The 25,442-nt window shown below is 44.4% G+C and overlaps 1 protein-coding gene across 1 annotated transcript in view; it reads right to left on the bottom strand.

The window, feature by feature from the left end:
* Positions 1–430: 430 nt before the first annotated feature.
* The window catches only part of LOC121544503 (MAM domain-containing glycosylphosphatidylinositol anchor protein 1), a 334,863-nt gene continuing 309,851 nt past the window's right edge, over positions 431–25,442 (bottom strand). Inside the window, exons 16-18 of the mRNA XM_041854426.2 lie at positions 22,793–22,923; positions 1,288–1,396; positions 431–441 (exon numbers count right to left, since the gene is read on the bottom strand). Of these exons, the coding sequence (XP_041710360.1) occupies positions 431–441; positions 1,288–1,396; positions 22,793–22,923 (251 nt within the window). The remainder of the gene's footprint in view (positions 442–1,287; positions 1,397–22,792; positions 22,924–25,442) is intronic.

The following is a 25,442-nucleotide window of genomic DNA, read 5'->3' as shown; positions in this document are numbered from 1 at the left end:
TATGTCTAACTTGATCCCTCGATATTGTGATAGTACAGTAGCTTTATCTTTTATAATTTACCATTTCCAAAGATCCCCCATTCATTTACAAACACAATGTTAATAGTTCTCTATCACTGCATGGAAACAGAGAGTGAGAAGTGTGCCTCTACAAACTGACTCGCTAATATATGCTGCAATATTTCCCAGAATGCGCTTGAGGTCAGGGGCAGCTTCAAATCCGATTAGTGCCTGCTTGATTCAATCACTGTTGTCAGTGGTGGTCATTGGACACAAGAATACATTGACAGTGAGAGCTTTCTCACTTAGAGGTAAGTAATTGTCAATAGAAGCCATCGTGTGAAGTTGTTCAATTGTGACTGCCTATACATTGGAAATGAAGAGCTCTTTCAATTATGGTCAGTGCTATGGTCAGTGCTGTATGAAGCCATTATATGGAGTCTGGTGTGGGTAGCATGGAGGAATCACATAGCAGTGTCAGTATGAGTCAATGAAGGTATTTTTGGCCACTTGTGAGAGTAAATGTAATTCCGGTTAATCTGTTGTGTTGTATTGTCAACACGTGTTATGGTTGAGAGCTCTCTCTCTCTCGCTCTCTCTCCTTCTCTCTCTCTCTCTCTCTCTCTCTCTCTCTCTCTCCCTCTCACCCACCAGTTTCAATCATTAGGGTCTCTGCTCTCTGGTTCATTCACTACATTTCCCCCCCTTCTGTCTCTGGTTTCCCCAAATCTTTAAAATAAATTGTACATTCATCCACCTGTTGCAGAAAGTGTTTATTTATTGCATATTACGTTTTCAAAGTAACCACACAGCATAGGGTATACAGCATAGAGTATAGCTTTGGCAAAAGGCCAACGTCTCCGAAAGGGCAAGCTCTCAACAATGTCTGGGTGAAACTGAACAGTTTCTTCCTGTACTGTGTTTGGTTTGTTATGGTGAGAATGTAATAGACTGTGTCTGCCTACATTGAGTTGGTGAGATTAATAGACATATTCTGATTGAATGGCATAGACTCATATGAAAACCATGGAAGTATTAGTACAGGATTTTTCATATTTTCCACACTCTTTAACTTACCACCCACTTGTAGATCGCTGATGATGGCCACACACCAGCAGTACTGTAATGCTCCAGGGTGAAGGTTCACCTAGGTACAGATCTAGGATCAGCTTCCCCTCCCCCAATCCATATCCTTAACCATTAGTGGGGGAATTGCAAAACGGACCTAAGATCAGCATTAAGGGGCAACTTCACCCTACACCTACAGTAATATTGTGACATACATACCTGTGTTGGAAACAGAGTTCTCCTGCTTGCATTTCCCTTTGGTGACTGATACATCATCGATGGCGATGTCGCCTTCGTAGCCCGATCCTCGAATGGCCTGAAACACCACCTGGACAAGGAAAGAGAAAAACAGACTTTAAAAAGAGAATAACTTGGCTTTCCATAGAAAATAAACTTCCACTTGCTACTCAGAACACGTACTCGAATGCTTTGGTTTTGTGACTTGCATTGCCAATACCACCAAAGTGTTATGCCAAGAATTACACAGACCTACAAGTATTTTACCACACTCAATCCTGTTTTCTATTTTTTTTTACATTTTGTCACTTTCCAAAACCCTATCCTCACTTCCTTCTCTATAACACAATGAAAAAGAGTGACAGAGTTCTCTCTAAGGCCATGTTATGAGGCCATTTGAAAAAATAACTAACTTCCTAAATTAAAACTAGGCCAGATATTGTGGCGTAAGCAATGGACAGTGGCTTATATCCCCTAGCCACCTGTTCGGAAAAGTTTCAGTTCGACTCGCCGTTTTTACCCAGAAGACATTGCTTTTGATTGACAGCTTAATTACTGTGGAAAGTTGTAGCCCCAAACCCCATCCCACCGAGCAAATCAAAGATAGAGCGTATTCCATTTGGAGAAAAACGGAAACAAAACCAACAAGGAGAGCACACTTAATTGCATTCAGCTCAGACTGGTGGGTAATGCATTCTTAATTATCTTAACGAGAAAACAATAAAAGGGATACTGCATATCCATGGCGAATTATTGCGGAATATTGAGTGTGTATTTGTGTGCGCGCGTGCGCTCATTGATGTTAGCGTATGTTAGTGTATGCTTATTATGGTTGCATCCCTACAGGTTGCAATTAAGGCACCACAGGATGATCCCCCCCCAGCACGTGCACTCGTCCATATTAGGTCAAAACGCCATACAGCCTCTTGACCCGCAGTTGACCAGGGACTCATCAACTACCACTCTCTCTCCCTCTCGCTCGCTCTCTTTCTCTCTTTCAGTAATAGAGAGCCTCTCCAATTAAACACAAAGGTGGATGGCGCATCTCTCTCGCTGCTATTCTCTAATTTAATCCCAGAATATACTTCTTTGAACGAGGGACTCCTTTGAATAAATAAAGAAAGCCTGGAGAGGTGGCTTTGACAGGGATGGAGGGTTGTGAAGGGGTGAGACTCTGATAGATGTTTGCGAGGGAGCTGTATTTGATTTGTCCGCGAGGGAGAACAAGGGCGGAGGGGTGGCTAGGCTAATTGGCCAAAGGGCCGTGGCGGGCGGACAGGTCGTGTCGGGGAAAATAGCCCATTCACAACGTCCAGTTATACTCAATGGTATTAGACTCACACTGTTATACATGCGCACGAACACACACACACACCTTTGTCCTTGTGTGCATATGTGTGTGTGTTTGTTTGTATGTCTAGTAGGCTAGGTCTTGCTATTCATTTTTATGTTTAAATTCACTTACATAGCTCTTTCTAGTAAATCCCCTCATCTAATAGGCAGAGGCCAACGCTTGCCAACAGTACAAGCCTTATTTATTATAGGGCAGAGAAGCTTCACCGGGGGCTCTGAATAGACACACACACACAAACACACACATAGAAACACATGCACGCACACACGCACCCGTACACAAACACACGTGCACCAACACGCATAAACACACATGCAGTATGGCCACGAGAGAGAGAGAGAGCAAGAGAGGTGAAACGGAGAAGATTGAGAGAGAAATGAGTGTAAGAGAGAGAGAGGATTGAGAGGGAAGCGAAAAAGAGAGATAGAAAGAGCTGCCAAGGCCTCGTGAATTAAACAGCTATAAAGCTGAATGGGTGTGCGTGCACGTATGTAGGTCTTTGAGTATGTGGTATGTGGTTGTTATTGATGTGTGTGGTTTATCTTTGTAAAGGGGGGGGGTGTCTGTGTGAGATTTTGAAAGCATCTGTAAGTGGGGGATGTGTGCGTGTCTGTCTAAATTACTATGCTCTCCTCACTTTGTCTTCTCCTGCTGGAGGGGATACATTTGTAGCAGTAGAACAGGGCTAATCCCTAATGTCTGGCCCAGCTCCCTACGACACACACCCACCCACAGGCGCTCACACACAAACACAGGCTTGTGTGCATGCACATACACACACATGCACGCGCACACCTTGCACACGTGCAAACACAACACATTTGCTGTTAAGGTAAAAAGTGTTGTGAGTGTTATATTTGAGTGGGGTTGACATTTTCACCACGTGTTGACTAAAATAAGTGTTATTTGAATCACAGTGGAATCAACACTGTGTGGTTTTGTTGTATTTCAGTTAACTCATGGGAGGGGCCTCATTATCATTCTTCCCAGAATGCTTTGTTGCAGGTAGATTTTTAGAATAGCTGGATTCCGATAGGAATTACTAATCACTTCACAAAAAAATACTGTAACACTACATGTGTTATAACACTAAAACATTGTAACAGCATCAACTCTAATAAAGTGTTAATTTATTAGGGACCAACACTCTAAGGGTGTTAGTTTGTGAACACTATTTAGTTGGGTCACATGAAATTTATAAGTTACACTGTTGGTGTTAGAATTCAGATCTCAAATTTGCTGATCTCAAAACATCGCCGTGCCAACTGGGTCCTGGCCGTACCACTTCCTGTGACCGGAAGTACAATGGGCATCACGCATGCCGGTCATGAACGTGGCGTTTTGCCTCCACTTGTAACCTTTAATGTTTTGCATTGATCTGTAGCCCTACACAGAATGCGCCAGGAGGGAAAACAGCCTGTAGAGAGCCTCGCTTTGAAGTGCTGTGTGCATGTGCACGTGCATGTGTTTGTGAAAGCGAAAGAGAGAGAGAGAGAGAGAGAGAGAGAGAGAGAGAGAGAGAGAGAGAGAGAGAGAGAGAGAGAGAGAGAGAGAGAGAGAGAGAGAGAGGGAAGAGAAGGAGTGTGTGCAAGAGAGAGTAAGCTAGTAAGTGAGAGAGGAAAGCGAGAGAGAGGGAGTAAACATACACAAGAGCAAGAAAGAAAGTGACATGCACAAGAGAAAGAAAGTGTTGGATTCTAGCTTGAAATAGACTTATTCATGTTACCATACCAGACCTTAGTGATTAATTTACATGTATAAGCAATGTATATGTTGGGGGTCAAGGAAGGGTAAAGAAGAACTATGTGTATGGAAAGTTACTGAGTGAGAAAAGGGGAAGTGCAGAAAGTTCATATTCTGTTCAAATATGTTATTGTTGAACATGCATGTTCCTAAGGATGGAGGCAAAGGGCAACAGTCTAGTTTCAGTTCTTGGTAAGGCAGGTCAGTTGCTGAGGAACGAGGTCCATGAGGGATGTGGAACTCAACTTGAGATAAGGTCAACAGCTGAAGAGAGAAGACACTGCTGGGAGGGGGGCCACAGGGGCCCACTACGAAAAGCATCTGATTACAGTCTTATCGCACGCACGCAGACGCACGCACGCACGCACGCACGCACGCACGCACGCACGCACGCACGCACGCACGCACGCACGCACGCACGCACGCACGCACGCACGCACGCACGCACGCACACACGCATTTCCACACCCATGAGGGTCCTAGACTTAGGCAGGGCCATGACAATACCAGTAAGAGGAACCTACTTTGTGTCTGCCTAACAACAGAGAACAGGTTTTTATCTTAGAAATGCAAGGAGATAACTCTGTCTAGTCGGAAGGTATAAATATGTGCTTGAGTGACTTATATGTTGTGTTTGCAGCTGAAGCACCCAGTGGGTTGAATAAACTTGGTTTGAGCTTGTTCCAGTCGTCCGTTTGAGTTTTTACTCTGTTCAGAACCTAACAAAAGTGAGTGAGGCAATAGAGAGCAAGCAAGAGAGTGAAAGGAGGAGAGAAATAGAGAGAGAGGGAAAGTAAGCGGGTAAGAGAGAGTCAGAGAAGGAGAGAGAACATATTTTCTACCCAGGACAGTGCAGTCTGCAAAGCAGTGCAGCATGGGAGAAATATAGGTCACCCTGTTTTCTAATACCCCCCTAGGCACATCATTGGGCCACGGGAAGGAAGGAAGAAGGCCTCTGGGTAATCGAGAGAGAGTGAGTCTTTGCAAGCACTGTTTTGTCGTCTCAACTAGGCGAGATGTTTAGACAACATTTCTCTTTGTATTTTCCTTCTTCATGTTTTTCTTTTCGATAACGGTTGTTTTATGAATTGGTTTTCTTGTTCGAAGTTGCTTTGGGGAGTAACTTGTATTTCATGTTATTTTTAGCAATAGCATTTTTGTTGAATCCACATTTACGTCACGGTTGTAGTAGACTGTTAATTGAATGTTTAGTGCCAAGCAGGTTGTGATTTGGCACTACAGCAAAAGTCCCATAATATATTTGTGCCAAGCTTGTAGCGTCATACCCAAGAAGACTTGAGGCTGTAATCCCTGCCAAAGGTGCTTCAACAATGTACTGAGTAAAGGGTCTGAATTCTTATGTAAATACCCCATAATGACATTGCAAAAACAGGTTTTATGATATATGCAAAAATATATAAAAAAATAAATATCACATTTACATAAGTATTCAGACCATTTACTCAGTACTTCTAAAAACCTGTTTTCACTTTGTCATTATGGGGTATTGTGTGTAGATTGATGAGGAGCCGCAAGCTGCGCAGTGACACAAGCCTACCAGACGAGCTAAACAACTTCTATCCGCACTTCGAGGCAAGCAACACTGAAGCAAATTATGCGCTGACCTACTGGGAAGTGTCTTCACTGACATTTTCAACCTGTCCCTGACCGAGTCTGTAATACCTACATGTTTCAAGCAGACCACCATAGTCCCTGTGCCCAAGAACACCAAGGTAACCTGTCTAAATGACTAACAACCCGTAGCCCTCACGTCTGTAGCCATGAAGTGCTTTGAAAGGTTGGTCATGGCTCACATCAATATCATCATCCCAGAAACCCTAGACCCACTCTAATTTGCATACCGCCCCAACAGATCCACAGACTGCCCTTTCCCACCTGGACAAAAGGAACACTTACATGAGAATGCTGTTCATTGACTACAGCTGAGCGTTCAACACCACAGTGCCCTCAAAGCTCATAACTAAGCTAAGGACCCTGGGACTAAACACCTCCCTCTGCAACTGGATCCTGGACTTCCTGACGGGCCACCCCCAGGTGGTAAGGGTAGGCAACAACACCTCTGCCACGCTGATCCCCCTCAGGGGTGCGTGCTCAGTCCCCTTCTGTACTCCCTGTTCACCCACGACTGCGTGGTAAAGCACAACTCCAACACCATTGTTAAGTTTGCCGACGATACAACGGTGGTAGGCCTGATCACCGACAACGATGAGACAGCCTATAGGGACGAGGTCCGACACCTGGCAGCGTGGCGCCAGGACAACAACCGCTCCCTCAACGTCATCTAGACAAAGGAGATGATCGTGGACTACAGGAAAAGGAGGGCCGAGCACACCCCCATTCACATCGACAGGGCTGTAGTGGAGCAGGTTGAGAGCTTCAAGTTCCTTGGTGTCCACATCACCAACAAACTATCATGGTCCAAACACACCATGCTTTTTCCCCCTCAGGAGACTGAAAAGATTCGGCATGGGTCCTCAGATCCTCAAAAAGTTATACAGCTGCACCATCGAGAGCATCCTGACTGGTTGCATCACCGCCTGGTATGGCAACTGCTTGGCATCCGACCGCAAGGCGCTACAGAGAGTAGTAGGTACCGCCCAGTACATCACTGGGTCCAAGCTTCCTGCCATCCAGGACCTCTATTCCAGGTGGTGTCAGAGGAAGGCCCTAAACATTTCCAAAGACTCCAGCCACCCTAGTCATAGACTGTTCTCTCAATGCCACCGCACAGCAAGCGGTACCAGAGCGCCAAGTGTACATTTACATTTTACATTTACGTCATTTAGCAGACACTCTTATCCAGAGCGACTTACAAATTGGTGCATTCACCCTATAACCAGTGGGATAACCACTTTACAATATTTATTTTTTATTATTTTTTTATTATTATTTTTTTAAAGAGGGGGGGTGGGGGTGTAGAAGGATTACTTTATCCTATCCCAGGTATTCCTTAAAGAGGTGGGGTTTCAAATGTCTCCGGAAGGTGGTGCGTGACTCCGCTGTCCTGGCGTCGTGAGGGAGCTTGTTCCACCATTGGGGTGCCAGAGCAGCGAACAGTTTTGACTGGGCTGAGCGGGAACTATGCTTCCGCAGAGGAAGGGGAGCCAGCATGAACGCAATGCCCTCGTTTGGGTGTAGGGACTGATCAGAGCCTGAAGGTACGGAGGTGCCGTTCCCCTCACAGCTCCATAGGCAAGCACCATGGTTTTGTAACAGATGCGAGCTTCAACTGGAAGCCAGTGGAGTGTGCGGAGGAGTGGGGTGACGTGAGAGAACTTGGGAAGGTTGAACACCAGACGGGCTGCAGCATTCTGGATGAGTTGTAGGGGTTTAATGGCACAGGCAGGGAGCCCAGCCAACAGCGAGTTGCAGTAATCCAGACGGGAGATGACAAGTGCCTGGATTAGGACCTGTGCCGCTTCCTGTGTAAGGCAGGGTCGTACACTCCGAATGTTGTAGAGCATGAACCTGCAGGATCGGGTCACCGCCTTGATGTTAGCGGAGAACGACAGGGTATTGTCCAGGGTCACGCCAAGGCTCTTCGCACTCTGGGAGGAGGACACAACGGAGTTGTCAACCGTGATGGCGAGATCATGGAACGGGCAGTCCTTCCCGGGAGGAAGAGCAGCTCCGTCTTGCCAAGGTTCAGCTTGAGGTGGTGATCCGTCATCCATACTGATATGTCTGCCAGACATGCAGAGATGCGATTCGCCACTTGGTTATCAGAAGGGGGAAAGGAGAAGATTAGTTGTGTATCGTCAGCGTAGCAATGATAGGAGAGGCCATGTGAGGATATGACAGAGCCAAGTGACTTGGTGTATAGCAAAAATAGGAGAGGGCCTAGAACTGAGCCCTGGGGGACACCAGTGGTGAGAGCACGTGGTGCGGAGACAGCTTCTCGCCACGCCACTTGGTAGGAGCGACCGGTCAGGTAGGACGCAATCCAAGAGTGAGCCGCGCCGGAGATGCTCAGCTCGGAGAGGGTGGAGAGGAGGATCTGATGGTTCACAGTATCAAAGGCAGCAGACAGGTCTAGAAGGACAAGAGCAGAGGAGAGAGAGTTAGCTTTAGCTGTGCGGAGAGCCTCCGTGACACAGAGAAGAGCAGTCTCAGTTGAATGACCAGTCCTGAAACCTGACTGGTTTGGATCAAGAAGGTCATTCTGAGAGAGATAGCAAGAGAGTTGGCTAAAGACGGCACGCTCAATAGTTTTGGAAAGAAAAGAAAGAAGGGATACTGGTCTGTAGTTGTTGACATCAGAGGGATCGAGTGTTGGTTTTTTTGAGAAGGGGTGCAACTCTCGCTCTCTTGAAGACGGAAGGGACATAGCCAGCGGTCAAGGATGAGTTGATCAGCGAGGTGAGGTAGGGGAGAAGGTCACCGGAGATGGTCTGGAGAAGAGAGGAGGGGATGGGGTCAAGCGGGCAGGTTGTTGGGCGGCCTGCAGTCACAAGTCGCAAGATTTTATCTGGAGAGAGAGGGGAGAAAGAAGTCAAAGCATAGGGTAGGGCAGTGTGAGCAGGACCAGCAGTGTCATTAGACTTAACAAACGAGGATCGGATGTCGTCAACCTTCTTTTCAAAGTGGTTGACGAAGTCATCCACAGAGAGGGAGGAGGGGGGGAGGAGGATTCAGCAGGGAGGAGAATGTGGCAAAGAGCTTCCTAGGGTTAGAGGCCGATGCTTGGAATTTAGAGTGGTAGAAAGTGGCCTTAGCAGCAGAAACAGATGAAGAAAATGTAGAGAGGAGGGAGTGAAAAGATGCCAGGTCCGCAGGGAGTCTAGTTTTCTTCCATTTCCGCTCAGCTGCCCGGAGCTCTGTTCTGTGAGCTCGCAGTGAGTCATCAAGCCACGGAGCTGGAGGGGAGGACTGAGCCGGCCGGGAGGATAGGGGACACAGAGAGTCAAAGGATGCAGAAAGGGAGGAGAGGAGGGGTTGAGGAGGCAGAATCAGGAGATTGGAGGGAGAAGGATTGAGCAGAGGGAAGAGATGATAGGATGGAAGAGGAGAGAGTAGTGGGAGAGAGAGAGCGAAGGTTGCGGCGGCGCATTACCATCTGTGTAGGGGCAGAGAGAGTAGTGTAGGAGGAGAGCGAGAGAGAAAAGGATACAAAGTAGTGGTCGGAGACATGGAGGGGAGTTGCAGTGAGATTAGTAGAAGAGCAGCATCTAGTAAAGATGAGGTCAAGCGTATTGCCTGCCTTGTGAGTAGGGGGGGACGGTGAGAGGGTGAGGTCAAAAGAGGAGAGGAGTGGAAAGAAGGAGGCAGAGAGAAATGAGTCAAATGTAGATGTAGGGAGGTTGAAATCCCCCAAAACTGTGAGGGGTGAGCCATCCTCAGGAAAGGAACTTATCAAGGCGTCAAGCTCATTGATGAACTCTCCAAGGGAACCTGGAGGGCGATAGATGACAAGGATATTAAGCTTAAATGGGCTAGTGACTGTGACAGCATGGAATTCAAATGAGGAGATAGACAGATGGGTTAGGGGAAAAATTGAGAATGTCCACTTGGGAGAGATGAGGATTCCTGTGCCACCACCCCTCTGACCAGATGCTCTCGGGGTATGCGAGAACACATGGTCAGACGAGGAGAGAGCAGTAGGAGTAGCAGTGTTTTCAGTGGTAATCCATGTTTCCGTCAGCGCCAGGAAGTCGAGGGACTGGAGGGTAGCATAGGCTGGGATGAAGTCAGCCTTGTTGGCAGTAGAACGGCAGTTCCAGAGGCTGCCTGAGACCTGGAACTCCAGGTGTGTGGTGCGTGCACGGACCACCAGGTTAGAGAGGCAGCAGCCACGCGGTGTGAGGCGTTTGTGTAGCCTGTGCGGAGAGGAGATAACAGGGATAGGCAGAGGCATAGTTGACAGGCTGTAGCAGATGGCTACAATAATGCAGAGGAGATCGGAATGAAATGAACTAAACATCTGGGAAAGGAGAGAGCAGGGCCTCCCTCACCAAAACTCCCAAATATAACTCTCCCAACTTCCACCTCAGAAACTATAATTGTTTCACTGAACCACCCGAATAAAACTCTCCCAACTTCCACTTTAGAAATTAGAATTGTTGTAAACTACAGCGGTTCAATGTTTCAAGGAATAGACTCAACTTACTTTATTCAGCTAGCTAACTATGACGCCATAGCTAACTAGCATGCTAGCATCCAATAACACACAGTTTAGCACCAATACTTGGTTACAACAAACTACCAATAGTGTGTTAACACACTAAACAGATAATTCGTGTACGTGTCTAGTTCCTTTCATAACGCAGCAATAATGAAACGTTGGCTAGCTAGCACAAAGATATTGTATTTAGCTGCTACAGTACAGCTAAATGGTGGTGTTGGCTAGCTAGCAATGGCTGCTGTGTTGACTTTGTTTGAAAAACGGCGTCGCTGCGAACGAATGTAGCTGGCTAAAAGGATATTGTATTTAGTTGCTACCGTTGCTAATAGCTACTCGCCAGCTAGTCCAGGAGGTGAGTTAGCTAGCTAGCTAGCTTCGTGCTACACCCGGCACCGCCGAATACAATACTAACCTACAATAATTACATACAATAACTACCCACAACAACCCACGATGCCTACCTACAATACCTACAAACTACAATCTAAATACATAGTTTAAGCCTTACTCGACAAAGCCCAAGCTATGTATAAAGCCAAACTTACCCGACGCCAGCTGTCTGGGTGGCAGACAAGAAGACATTGGTCTTCTGCAATCAGTAGCTGTAATTAAGTACAGTAGCTACTAACTACCTAACGTTAATGCTTCAGATAATGAGGTTAGAAAAACAGCTGAATGGTAGGTAGCTAGCTGCCTTAATTACAGGTACTCTTAAGCGTGAAATAACATTGGAAACAACTATCCACAGTTGCTAAAAGTTACCAGTAGCTACCCGCTAGCTAGCTAGCTTTATTGGTCCAGGTAGTGGGTTAGCTAGCCTCGTGCTTCACCGGGCTCACTCGAATACAATACTTACTTACAATAATTACCTACAATAACTACCTAAATAAACTACCTACAATACCTAACTACAATACCTACCTACAATCTAAATACATGGTTTAAGCTTTACTCAACACCATATAAGAAGCCAAGCTTACCTCCTGCTAGAGAAAACACAACCTCACCCGACGAGTGTGACACATGTAGGTTCAAAAGGCTCATTAACAGCTTCTACCCCCAAACCATAAGACTGCTGAACAGCTAATCAAATGGCTACCCAGACTATTTTCATTGACCACCCTTTTGTTACGCTGCTGCTCGCTGTTTATTATCCATGTATTGTCACTCTACCCCTACCTACATGTACATATTACCTCAATTACCTCGACTGACCTGTACACCCACACATTGACTCGGTACCGGTACCCCCTGTATATATAGCCTCGTTATTGTCATTTTCATGTGTTACTTTTTTAATTTTTTAAATATTTTCTTAAATCGTATTTTTCTTAAAACTGCATTGTTGGTTAAGGGCGTGTAAGTAAGCATTTCATGGTACCTGTTGTATTCGGAGCATGTGACAAATACAAATGTGATTTGATTTGAAAAATGTATGAATGAGACTACCTAAACCATCTAAACTGGAACAACCATTTCAGTAATGGGTGCAAAAAGTCCAACTAACAGATTGGATTAGTTTAGAAAAATGTATGTTATTTATCTTTGTGTAGCATGATACAAAATACTAAAAAACCTTGCACTTTTTCTCCTAGCACTGACTTTACTGATAACTTCTTTATTGAGTGCCACTCTCCTGAGTGGCACAGTGGTCTAAGGCACTGCATCGCAGTGCTAGCTGTGCCACTAGAGATCCTGGTTCGAATCCAGGCTCTGTCGTAGCAGGCCGCGACAGGGAGACCCATGGGGTGGCGCACAAGTCGTCCAGGGTAGGGGAGGGAATCGCCGGCAGGGATGTAGCTCAGTTGGTAGAGCATGGCGTTTGCAACGCCAGGGTTGTGGGTTCGTTTCCCACGGGGGGCCAGTATAAAACATAATGTATGCACTCACTAACTGTAAGTCGTTCTGGATAAGAGCGTCTGCTAAATGACTAAAATGTAAATGTAAAATGAAAAGTGTACTGTGACATGTGGCCGTCTCACATAGCTATCTAAATCACACCTACTCATTCAAGGGATTTTCTTTGTTTTTACTATTTTTAACATTGTAGAATAATAGTGAAGACATCAAAACTATGAAATAACACATATGGAATCATGTAGTAAAGAAAAAGGTATTAAACAAATCAAAGTATATTTTATATTTGAGAATCTTCAAATAGCCACCCTTTGCCTTGATGACTGCTTTGCACACTCTTGGCATTCTCTCAACCAGCTTCACCTGGAAAGCTTTTCCAACAGTCTTGAAGGAGTTCCCACATGCAGTGGTTGCGAACGTATTCACCCCCCATGGCATTTTTCCTATTTTGTTGCCTTACAACCTGGAATTAAAATTGATTTTTTGGGGGTTTGCATGCCTACCACTTTGAAGATGCAAAAATATTTTTACCGTGAAACAAACAAGAAATAAGACAAAAAAAAAGAAAACTTGAGTGTGCATAACTATCCCCCCCCCCCCACCCCACCCCCACCAAAGTCAATACTTTGTAGAGCCACCCTTTGCAGCAATTACAGCTGCAAGTCTATTAGGGTACGTCTCTCTAAGCTTGGCACATCTAGCCACTGGGCTTTTTGCACATTCTTCAAGGCAAAACTGCTCCAGCTAATTCAAGTTGGATGGGTTCTGCTGGTGTACAGCAATCTTTAAGTATTACCACAGATTCTCAATTGGATTGAGGTCTGGGCTTTGACTAGGCCATTCCAAGACATTTAAATGTTTCCCCTTAAACCACTCGAGTGTTGCTTTAGCAGTATGCTTACGGTCATTATCCTGCTGGATGGTGAACCTCCGTCCCAGTCTCAAGTCTCTGGAAGAATGAAACCCTCAAGAATTTCCCGGTATTTAGCGCCATCCATCATTCCTTCAATTCTGACCAGAATCCCAGTCTCTGCCGATGAAAAACATCCCCACAGCATGATGCTGCCACCACCATGCTTCACTGTGGGGATGGTTTCTCGGATGATGAGAGGTGTTGGGTTTGCGCCAGACATAGCGTTTTCCTTGATGGCCAAAAAGCTCAATTTCAGTCACATCTGACCAGAGTACCTTCTTCCATATGTTTGGGGAGTCTCCCACATGACTTTTGGCGAACACCAAACATGTTTGCATATTTTTTTCTTTAAGCAATGGCTTTTTTCTGGCCACTCTTCCGTTAAGCCCAGCTCTGTGGAGTGTACGGCTTAAAGTGGTCCTATGGACAGATACTCCAATCTCCGCTGTGGAGCTTTGCAGCTCCTTCAGGGTTATCTTTCATCTCTTTGTTGCTTCTGATTAATGCCCTCCTTGCCTGGTCCGTGAGTTTTGGTGGGCGGCCCTCTCTTGGCAGGTTTGTTGTAGTGCCATATTGTTTCCATGTTTTAATAATGGATTTAATGGTGCTCCCTGAGATGTTCAGAGTTTCTGATATTTTTTTATAACCCAACCCTGATCTGTACTTCTCCACAACTTTGTCCCTGACCTGTTTGGAGAGCTCCTTGGTCTTCATAGTGCCACTTGCTTGGTGGTGCACCTTGCTTAGTGGTGTTGCAGACTCTGGGGCTTTTCAGAACAGGTGTATATATACAGTGGGGAGAACAAGTATTTGATACACTGCCGATTTTGCAGGTTTTCCTACTTACAAAGCATGTAGAGGTCTGTAATTTTTATCATAGGTACACTTCAACTGTGAGAGACGGAATCTAAAACAAAAATCCAGAAAATCACATTGTATGATTTTTAAGTAATTAATTTGCATTTTATTTTTATTATTTTATTAATTTTATTAATTTATTATTTTATTTTTACTGATGCTTAAAGTTAGTGAGGGAGATAAGAGTCTCCAGCTTCAGAGATTTTTGCAGTTCGTTCCAGTCATTGGCAGCAGAGAACTGGAAGGAATGGTGGCCAAAGGAGGTGTTGGCTTTGGGGATGACCAGTGAGATATACCTGCTGGAGCGCATACTACGGGTGGGTGTTGCTATGGTGACCAATGAGCTAAGATAAGGCGGATATTTGCCTAGCAGTGATTTATAGATGGCCTGGAGCCAGTGGGTTTGGCGATGAATATGTAGTGAGGACCAGCCAACAAGAGCGTACAGGTCACAGTGGTGGGTAGTATATGGGGCTTTGGTGACAAAACGGATGGCACTGTGAAAGACTAAATCCAATTTGCTGAGTAGAGTGTTGGAGGCTTTTTTGTAAATGACATCGCCGAAGTCAAGGATCGGTAGGATAGTCAGTTTTATGAGGGCATGTTTGGCAGCATGAGTGAAGGAGGCTTTGTTGTGAAATAGGAAGCTGATTCTAGATTTCACTTTGGATTTGAGATGCTTAATGTGCGTCTGGAAGGAGAGTTTACAGTCTAACCAGACACCTAGATATTTGTAGTTGTCCACATACTCTAGGTCAGACCCGTCAAGAGTAGTGATTCTAGTCAGGGGGGGCGGGTGCCAGCAGTGTTCGATTGGCCCTCCGATTTGACAAATTGAACTCTATCTGAGAAGTAGTTGGTGAACCAGGCGAGGCAGTCATTTGAGAAACCAAGGCTATTTAGTCTGCCAATAAGAATGCGGTAGTTGATAGAGTTGAAAGCCTTGGCCAGGTCGATGAAGACGGCTGCACAGTACTATCTATTATCGATTGCGGTTATAATATCGTTTAGGACCTTGAGCGTGGCTGAGGTGCACCCATGACCACCTCGGAAACCGGATTGCATAGTGGAGAAGGTACGGTGGGATTTGAAATGGTCAGGGATCTGTTTGTTAACTTGGCTTTCAAAAACTTTTGAAAGGCAGGGCAGGATGGATATAGGTCTGTAACAGTTTGGATCTTGAGTGTTACCCCCTTTGAAGAGGGGGATGACCGTGGCAGCTTTCCAATCTCTGGGGATCTCAGACGTTACGAAAGTGAGGTTGAACAGGCTAATTTTAGAAAGAAAGGCTCCAGATTGTCTAGCCCAGATGATTTGTAGGGGTCCAGATTTTGCAGCTCTTTCAGAACATCAGCTGTCTGAATTTGTGTGAAGGAGAAGTGGGGGGGCATGGGAAAGTTGCAGCGGAGGGTGCAGAGCTGGTGGCCGGGGTAGTGGTAGCCAGGTGGAAAGCATGGCCAGCCGTAGCAAAATGCTTGTTGAAATTCTCGATTATTGTATATTTATCGGTGGTGATAGTGTTTCCTAGCCTCAGTGCAGTGGGCAGCTAGGAGAAGGTGCTCTTATTATCCATGGACTTTACAGTGTCCAAAAACTTTTTGGAATTAGTGCTACAGGATGCAAATTTCTGTTTGAAAAAGCTAGCCTTCGCTTTCCTAACTGGTTGTGTATATTGGTTCCTAACTTCCTTGAAATGTTGCTATTTGATGCTAATGTAGTACGCCACAGGATGTTTTTGTGCTGGCCAAGGGCAGTCAAGTCTGAGGAGAACCAGGGTCTATATCTGTTCTTAGTTCTGAATTTTTTGAATTGGGCATGCTTATTTAAGATTGAGAGGAAAGCACTTTTAAAGAACAACCAGGCATCCTCTACTGACGGAATGAGACCAATATCCATCCAGGATACCTGGGCCAGGTCAATTAGGGAGGCCTGCTCGCTAAAGTGTTTTAGGGAGCGTTTGACAGTGATGAGGGGTGGTCATTTGACCGCGGACCTGTTACGGACGTAGACAATAAGGCAGTGATCGCTGAGATCCTGGTTGAAGACAGCGGAGGTGTATTTAGAGGGTAAGTTAGTCAGGATGATATCTATGAGGGTGCCCATGTTTACGGATTTAGGGTTGTACCTGGTAGGTTCCTTGATAATTTGTGTGAGATTGAGGGCATCTAGTTTGGATTGTAGGATGGCCGGGGTGTTAAGCATATCCCAGTTTAGGTTTAAGCAGTACAAACTCTGAGGATAGATGGGGGGCAATCAATTCACATATGGTGTCCAGGGCAGAGCTGGGGGCTGAGGGGGGTCTGTAGCAAGCGGCAACAGTGAGATATGTGACTTCTGAAGGTAATTGGTTGCACCAGATCTTATTTAGGGGCTTCATAGCAAAGGGGGTGAATACATATGCACGCACCACTTTTCCGTTATTTATTTTTCAGTATTTTTTGAAACAAGTTATTTTTTAAATTTCACTTCACCAATTTTGACTATTTTGTGTATGTCCATTACATGAAATCCAAATAAAAATACATTTAAATTACAGGACGTAATGCAACAAAATAGGAAAAACGCCAAGGGGGTTGAATACTTTTGCAAGGCACTGTACACACATACATACACATTCATACATACATACACACATACAGTGAGGGAAAAAAGTATTTGATCCCCTGCTGATTTTGTACGTTTGCCCACTGACAATACATGATCAGTTTATAATTTTAATGGTAGGTTTATTTGAACAGTGAGAGACAGAATAACAACAAAAAAATCCAGAAAAATGCATGTCAAAAATTTTATACATTGATTTGCATTTTATTGAGGGAAATAAGTATTTGACCCTATGCAAAACATTACTTAGTACTTGGTGGCAAAACCCTTGTTGGCAATCACAAAGGTCAGACGTTTCTTGTAGTTGGCCACCAGGTTTGCACACATCTCAGGAGGGATTTTGTCCCACTCCTTTTGGCAGATCTTCTCCAAGTCATTAAGGTTTTGAGGCTGACGTTTGGCAACTCGAACCTTCAGCTCCCTCCACAGATTTTCTATGGGATTAAGGTATGGATACTGGCTAGGCCACTCCAGGACCTTAATGTGCTTCTTCTTGAGCCACTCCTTTGTTGCCTTGGCCGTGTGTTTTGGGTCATTGTCATGCTGGAATACCCATCCACGACCAGGGAAGGAGGTTCTCATCCAAGATTTGACGGTACATGGCCCCGTCCATCGTCCCTTTGATGCAGTAAAGTTGTCCTGTCCCCTTAGCAGAAAAACAACCCCAAATATAATGTTTCCGCCTCCATGTTTGACTGTGGGGATGGTATTCTTGGAGTCATAGGCAGCATTCCTCCTCCTCCAAAAATGGCGAGTTGAGTTGATGCCAAAGAGCTCGATTTTGGTAATAATAATAATAAGCCATTTAGCTTCGCTTTTATCCAAAGCGACTTACAGTCATGCGTGCATACATTATTTTTTTTTGTGTATGGGTGGTCCCGGGGATCGAACCCACTACCTTGGCGTTAAAAGCGCCGTGCTCTACCAGCTGAGCTACAGAGGACCACAACACTTTCACCCAGTTCTCCTCTGAATCATTCAGATGTTCATTGGCAAACTTCAGACGGGCATGTATATGTGCTTTCTTGAGCAGGGGGACATTGCGGGCGCTGCAGGATTTCAGTCCTTCACGGCGTAGTGTGTTACCAATTGTTTTCTTGGTGACTATGGTCCCAGCTGCCTTGAGATAATTGACAAGATCCTCCCGTGTAGTTCTGGGCTGATTCCTCACCGTTCTCATGATCATTGCAACTCCACGAGGTGACATTATGTTTCTTCCATTTGTGAATAATCGCACCAACTGTTGTCACCTTCTCACCAAGCTGCTTGGCGAAAGACTTGTAGCCCATTCCAGCCTTGTGTAGGTCTATAATCTTGTCCCTGACATCATTGGAGAGCTCTTTGGTCTTGGCCATGGTGGAGAGTTTGGAATCTGATTGATTGATTGCTTCTGTGGACAGGTGTCTTTTATACAGGTAACAAGCTGAGATTAGGAGCACTCCCTTTAAGAGTTTGCTCCTAATCTCAGCTCGTTACCTGTATAAAAGACACTTGGGAGCCAGAAATCTTTCTGATTGAGAGGGGGTCATATACTTATTTCCCTCATTAAAATGCAAATCAATTTATAACATTTTTGACATGCGTTTTTTCTGGATTTGTTTGTTGTTATTCTGTCTCTCACTGTTCAAATAAACCTACCATTAAAATTATAGACTGATCATGTCTTTGTCAGTGGGGAAAACGTACAAAATCAGCAGGTGATCAAATAATTTTTTCCCTCACTGTATAGTGCCTTGCAAATGTATTCATCCCCCTTGGCGTTTTTCCTATTTTGTTGCATTAGCTATATGTAAAAAAAAACAAAAAAACATTAAAAACACCAAAATTCTAGTGTGCAATCAATTTTATTTGTGTATGCCTTTGTTACAACTATTAAACAGAAAGCATATGTGTTGGAAAGCGGTAACAGCTTCTTTTTTACAACGACAACATTTAAAAAATACCCCAACCACTGAGACGGGGCAGCAGGTAGCCTACCAATTAAGAGCGTTGGGCCAGTAACCGAAAGATCGCTGGTTTGAATCCCAGTTTGAATCTAAGTGAAAAATCTGTTGATGTGCCCTTGAGCAAGGTCACTTAACCCTAATTGTTCTGGATGAGAGCGTATGCTAAATTACTTAAATGTAAGATACATGGTCAGCAAGATGCATGTCAAATGATGAAAACATTAAAAAAAAAACATCAAAAAGTAAGAAGCACCAGACAAAATCTCACTACTTTATTTTCTCTCCAACAGACAGGCCGATACACAGGCAGACAAACAGACAGATAGGCAGGCAGAAAGACAAATAGACAGACAGAGAGACAGAGAGACAGGCAGGCAGGCAGGCATATAAACTCACAGACAGACAGACATATCCACAAACAGACAGACAGGAAGGCAGACAGACAGTTTCAAGTCAATCCCAAAAATTTTACCAATATCCTCATCAGAATTAATTCAAAAATCTTAACAAGGCTCTTACTTTCTAGAACTGCAAGACCATTGTGTCCATTGGAGGTCAAAAATGCATTTGGGTATATTGACTTCAAATTTCATATGCCGTGTTCTCCGGTCACAAAAATGTAAAATGTAACCCCCAATTAAGTCACTTCCTGTAATTGCAGGAAGCTGAAATTCAACCGAGTACAGGCTTAACTGAATAACAACAGAGACAGAATACATGACATTTTATTGAATAGTTTGAGGTAGGCCTCATCTCCAGATGCTGATGACAGGTTGCCCTATGCTGGGCAGCTGGCATTGACCAGCCGCAACCCTAACCCTGGCTTCATATCAACTCCCAGCTCAGCCCTAACTCTAACCCTGACCCTAACCCTAACACATGCTTCATCTCCACATCTCGGCTCAACCCTAACCCTAGCCATAACTCTAACACTAACTTCTTGTCCACATACTGGCTCAACCCTAACTCCAAGGGCTGAGCCAAGATGTGGAGTGTTAGGGTTATGGCTAGGGTCTGTTTGTCTGTGAGTGGATATGTCTGTGTGTCTGAGTCTTTCACCAATTTACACATTGCAGCTCTATCACCAACTTTTTTGCCTTGAATGCGATTTATTGACTTATGCACCAATATCCTTGATGTACTGTATATCTATGCGTCAATATCCTGTCTATGGAGGTGGGAGAGTGGAGACAGAGGTGGAGGAGGGAGAGAGAGGAGGGAGAGAGAGAGGAGGGAGATAAATATATTAGAGGGAGGGAGGAAAGAAGTAGGGAGAAAGAACGGAGGAGGGAGGAAGGAGAGAGGGAAAGTGAGAGGGAGTGGGTGAAGGAGGGAGGTGGGAAGAGAGATAGAGAGAAGGTAGAAAGATATAGAAGAGAGAGAGGGAGGGAGGGAGAGACAGAGAGGAGGGTGTCATGTCTGTGATGCCTTTCTCAATGTGTCCATATTGTTATGCTTTCCCCATTGAATGCAATGTATTCGCTTAGGCATCAACCCTGTAAAACTCATATTTTCCTATTGACGTAAGCTTCAACACTGTGACACTCATCTTTTCCCATTGACTGCAATTTATTGACGTAAGATTCAATTGGTTGACGCTTATATTTTCCCATTGACTGCTATGTATTGACATAAGCATCAACCCTGTGACACTCATTTTTTCCCATTGACTGAAATGTACTGAGAAACACTTAAACCCTGTGACATAATTTTTTTCCCATTGACATCAATGTATTGAGAAAAACTTCAACCCTGTATTTGTATAGTATTGTATTTATTATTGATCCCCATTACTCTTCCTGGAGTCCAGCAACATAAGACATTTACATACAATTTAAAATACTACATGACATTACATTTCATAACACCTTACCCAACACATTCAGTGTGTTACCTCAGGTCACCACTCCACCACCATATATTTAAAATACAACATCCATGTGCACGTGTGTGTCTCTTCACAGTCCCTGCTGTTCCATAAGGTGTAATTTTATCAGTTTTTATCAGTTACCTGATGTGGAATAGAGTTCCATGTAGCCAATGCTCTATCACCAACTGTGCACCTACCATAGTCTGTTCTTGACTGTTCTTGGATTGTGAAGAGACCTTGGTGGCATGTCTTGAGGAGTATGCATGGCTGTCCGAGCTGTGTCCTAGTAGTTTAAACAGACACCTCGGTGCTTTCAGCGTGTCAACACTTCTTACACTTTTACCCTGTGACACTCATCTTTTCCCATTGACTGTAATGTATTGAGAAAAATGTCAGCTACTGTAACATTTTACCTTTTTGCTAAAATGTGCCAGGATGACTTTTTCAGGCTGATAATGGACTGCCATTATAATGCTGTACATTTACAGGGGAAAGTTTTACAGTGTAGTGAATATAACCCATGACTCACAACTTCATTGTTTGCTCTCAAGAGTCACAATGACTTGCCACCAGGAAACTGAATCTAACAACATGTCATCGCGCAGGCATAATGAATCATACACCCAAGCAACCAATCTGAATCCCCCATCCAGCCCTTTTCCTCTTCTTCTCATCATTGATTCCATTTTTCCTCACACACACACACACACACACACACACACACACACACACACACACACACACACACAGTGTATCTGGAATCATTACGAAATGACGAAGAGGCACTTTCTACCTCATAAATATTCCTGTTAATTGACTTGTCATAGCTAATTGCTGTAGGAGGCAGGTTACTGGGAGTGTATGTGTTTAGAGGGGGGGGGGGGCTCTCTCTCTGTGTGTGTGCCTGTGTGTGTGTGTGTGAGCGCATGCCTTGATGCTAAAGCTATAATTCTTTAGCATTTGGACTATGGGACCAACGAACCGGACCGATGCGAATTGATCAGGTTTCATTTGGTCTCAGGGCTGGGGCCGAGGGAGAGAACAAGACACAAGGTCGGTTACTGGGCGGAACACAACTGGGACGTGGTTGAGATTAGACCGTTGGACTTGGTTTGTATTGAGTCGACTATAGGGTTGTTTCTGGGTCTCGCGGATCCTTTGAATCATAATTTTATTTGTTCACTTTTTCTCGCTTTCCCTCATTCTCTCTGGTTGGACGAGGCCGGTGGTGAATGCATATGCACGCACGCACGCACGCACGCACGCACGCACGCACGCACGCACGCACGCACGCACGCACGCACACAGTCTTATAGGGAAAATGAGAGCCTACTAGCAAGGTTGCTGACAGGCAAACCAATATGTGCATGTTCCTCTAATGTAAATACACACGTTCAAACACACACATGTATACACACATAAGAGCCGTATATCCACACTCTTACACTGACCCAGATAAGACACAGATGTACACACACACATGCACGCACACACACACACACAAATGCACGCGCACACACACACACACAAACACACACATGCATGCGCACCCACACATTCAGGAACGCACACACACACGCTTTATAGACTTGACTCAGCACAAACGGGGGACCTGGGGAGATGAGATGGAGCCCTGAGCGGTAATCACTGCACACTACACACTGAGTCAGTGCTTCAGCCCCCCTGACCTCCAAAGGGATGAGTGGGAGTAAAGTGCAACTGAGGCTCCTGTTTAGCCTTTTGGACCTCCATAGTGTGCCAACCTGGAAGATCAGGCTTACTCATGATCAGGGATGGGCAGGACGATTGCATTTGGGAAAACATATGAAAAATGTTGCACATTTTTGCTATTTGTTTTTGTAAACAAATCACTTTATTTTATACAATAAATCACTGAACATTCTGTGGATTACCCATTCTTATCATAAATCATTGGTGTCCTGTTAAAACCGTGGGTATCACTTTATTTGGACTATCTGGACTATCCAAAAAAAGTGTGAGCAAAGAATTGTTTTTGATTTCATTTTTTACATACATTTAAAGTAGTCATCCCCCTACAATGTGCTGTGAAAGTTTCTCGACCCTGAAGTTTACTTTTAATCAAAGTTTTTCCAGAATGCCGATGAAATATAAAGCAGTCATGGGAATATTTTGTCAATACGGTACATTTTTGTCTAGGCATGCTCCTGGACGGCCTTACCTGGAAGGGTCCAATGGGGTTGACAATGATTTTGGCCTGGTTCCAGTCAGGACCCTGGTTCCCAATCAGGCTCCAGACCTTAGTGTCCACAGAGGCGATGCTCTTCACCCTCAGCCACACATCCAGGGTACCTACATGTCGGGGTAGAGAGGGGAGAACAGAGCTAAATTGAGGGGCTTTGGAGGGGTGTTTGGGTGTGTGTGTGTGTGCCTGTGTGGTCTTGTTCTTTTATCCTCGTGGGGACCTGAAATTCCAAAAGGTCCCCACAAGGATAGTAAAACAAGGAACATTCTCCCTTGTGGGGACATTTCCCACGTCCCCACGAGGACAAAGGCTATTTTAAACTTAGGGGTTAGGTTCAGGGTAAGGGTAAGGGTAAGGGTTACAATTAGGGTTAGGGTTAGGGTTAGGTTTAGGGTTAGGGAAAAAAATATTTTCAATGGAAATACATTTTAGGTAACCACGAGGCTAGATAAACTAGCGTGTGTGTGTGTTCAATTTCTGTCTGATTTCACTGTTGTGTTTTGTACCCCAATCTAAGTTTATTAGATGTAAGTAATTTTCCTTTTCTGCTGAGAGCACTTTTCTTTGTTTCTGCGCCATGCCTAGATTTGAGACTGAATAATATATTGGGTTCTCTTAAGCACAAAGTAATAGTGTAATTCAATGCATAAGTTAGCTTGGCTGTCTCCCTAGCTTTATGCTGCCCACCTTGAGATCTATTTATCTTTCCTAAGAACAGGGTGTGATGAAAATTAATTTACATATGTATGGCTGAGTATAAAAACATTAAGGACACCTGCTATTTCCATGACATAGACTGACCAGGTGAATCCAAGTGAAAGCTATGATCCCTTATTGATGTCATTTGTTAAATCCACTTCAACCAGTGTCGAGACAGGTTAAAGAAGGATTTTTAAGCCTTGAGACAATTGAGACATGGATGCGTGCCATTCAGAGTGTGAATGGGCAAGACAAAATATTTAAGTGCCTTTGAACAGGGTATGGTAGCAGGTGCCAGGCACACTGGTTTGTGTTAAGAACTGCAACGTTGCTGGGTTTTTCATGCTCAACAGTTTCCCGTGTGTATCAAGAATGTTCCACCACCCAAAGAACATCTAGCCAACTTGACACAACTGTGTAAAGCATTGGAGTCAACATGTGCCAGCAACCCTGTGGAACGCAACTCAGTATTAGGAAGGTGTTCCTAATGTTTGATATACTCAGTGTATATTGTATACATGTTAAGTATACGCCTTACATACAAAAAAGTTGCAGGGGCTGACATTCACGTAAAGATAGAGGCAGACAGACGGACACACAAACACATATAAACACACATACACTACACTAAACTGTAAAGGAGTTACTGTGAATTTGACTGTAGCTTACAGGCAGCTCGTGGCAAGTAAAATTCTGTGTTTCATATTACAGTACACCTAATGTACTATAAATACGGTATCAAATCAAGTACTGTCTAATGAAACAAAGTACAATACTGTCAAATTAACTGTATTATACCGTAAAATCATCAGAATGAATGGAGGAATTAAATTAATTGAGGGGAGGGATGTGTATTTCACAGTATTTTACTGTAATTACAATGGATGGGTGCAAGGAAGGTACAGTATGTTAGAGTAAATTGTAAAGACACGTACATTTGTATTTCTATTTATTGGAGATCCCCATTAGCTGCGGACAAGGGGTCCAAACAACTAAAAACGAAATGTGCTAATTTTGACAGCAGCCATTGTTTTAAGAACCAGGAAGATAAAGTTGTCAAGGTCATACCCCCACACATGTGATATCATTGAAAAGCCCAGAATGTCCTCTCAAAAGGGACAACAGGACTTACAGTGAGGGAAAAAAGTATTTGATCCCCTGCTGATTTTGTACGTTTGCCCACTGACAAAGAAATGATCAGTCTATAATGTTAATGGTAGGTTTATTTGAACAGTGAGAGACAAAATAACAACAACAAAAATCCAGAAAAACGCATGTAAATTTTTTAATAAATTGATTTGCATTATAATGAGGGAAATAAGTATTTGACCCCCTCTCAATCAGAAAGATTTCTGGCTCCCAGGTGTCTTTTATACAGGTAACGAGCTGAGATTAGGAGCACACTCTTAAAGGGAGTGCTCCTAATCTCAGCTTGTTACCTGTATAAAAGACACCTGTACACAGAAGCAATCAATCAATCAGTTTCCAAACTCTCCACCATGGCCAAGACCAAAGAGCTCTCCAAGGATGTCAGGGACAAGATTGTAGACCTACACAAGGCTGGAATGGGCTACAAGACCATCGCCAAGCAGCTTGGTGAGAAGGTGACAACAGCTGGTGCGATTATTCGCAAATGGAAGAAACACAAAATAACTGTCAATCTCCCTCGGCCTGGAGGCCCGTCTGAAGTTTGCCAATTAACATCTGAATGATTCAGAGGAGAACTGGGTGAAAGTGTTGTGGTCAGATGAGACCAAAATCAAGCTCTTTGGCATCAACTCAACTCGCCGTGTTTGGAGGAGGAGGAATGCTGCCTATGACCCCAAGAACACCATCCCCACCGTCACACATGGAGGTGGAAACATTATGCTTTGGGGGTGTTTTTCTGCTAAGGGGAGAGGACAACTTCACCGCATCAAAGGGACGA

Source organism: Coregonus clupeaformis, chromosome 29 (genome assembly GCF_020615455.1).
Source record: "Coregonus clupeaformis isolate EN_2021a chromosome 29, ASM2061545v1, whole genome shotgun sequence".
In the NCBI taxonomy this organism is placed as follows: Eukaryota; Metazoa; Chordata; class Actinopteri; order Salmoniformes; family Salmonidae; genus Coregonus; species Coregonus clupeaformis.
The sequence above is the reverse complement of the archived record's forward strand: the minus strand, read 5'-3'. Positions and strand labels throughout refer to the sequence as shown.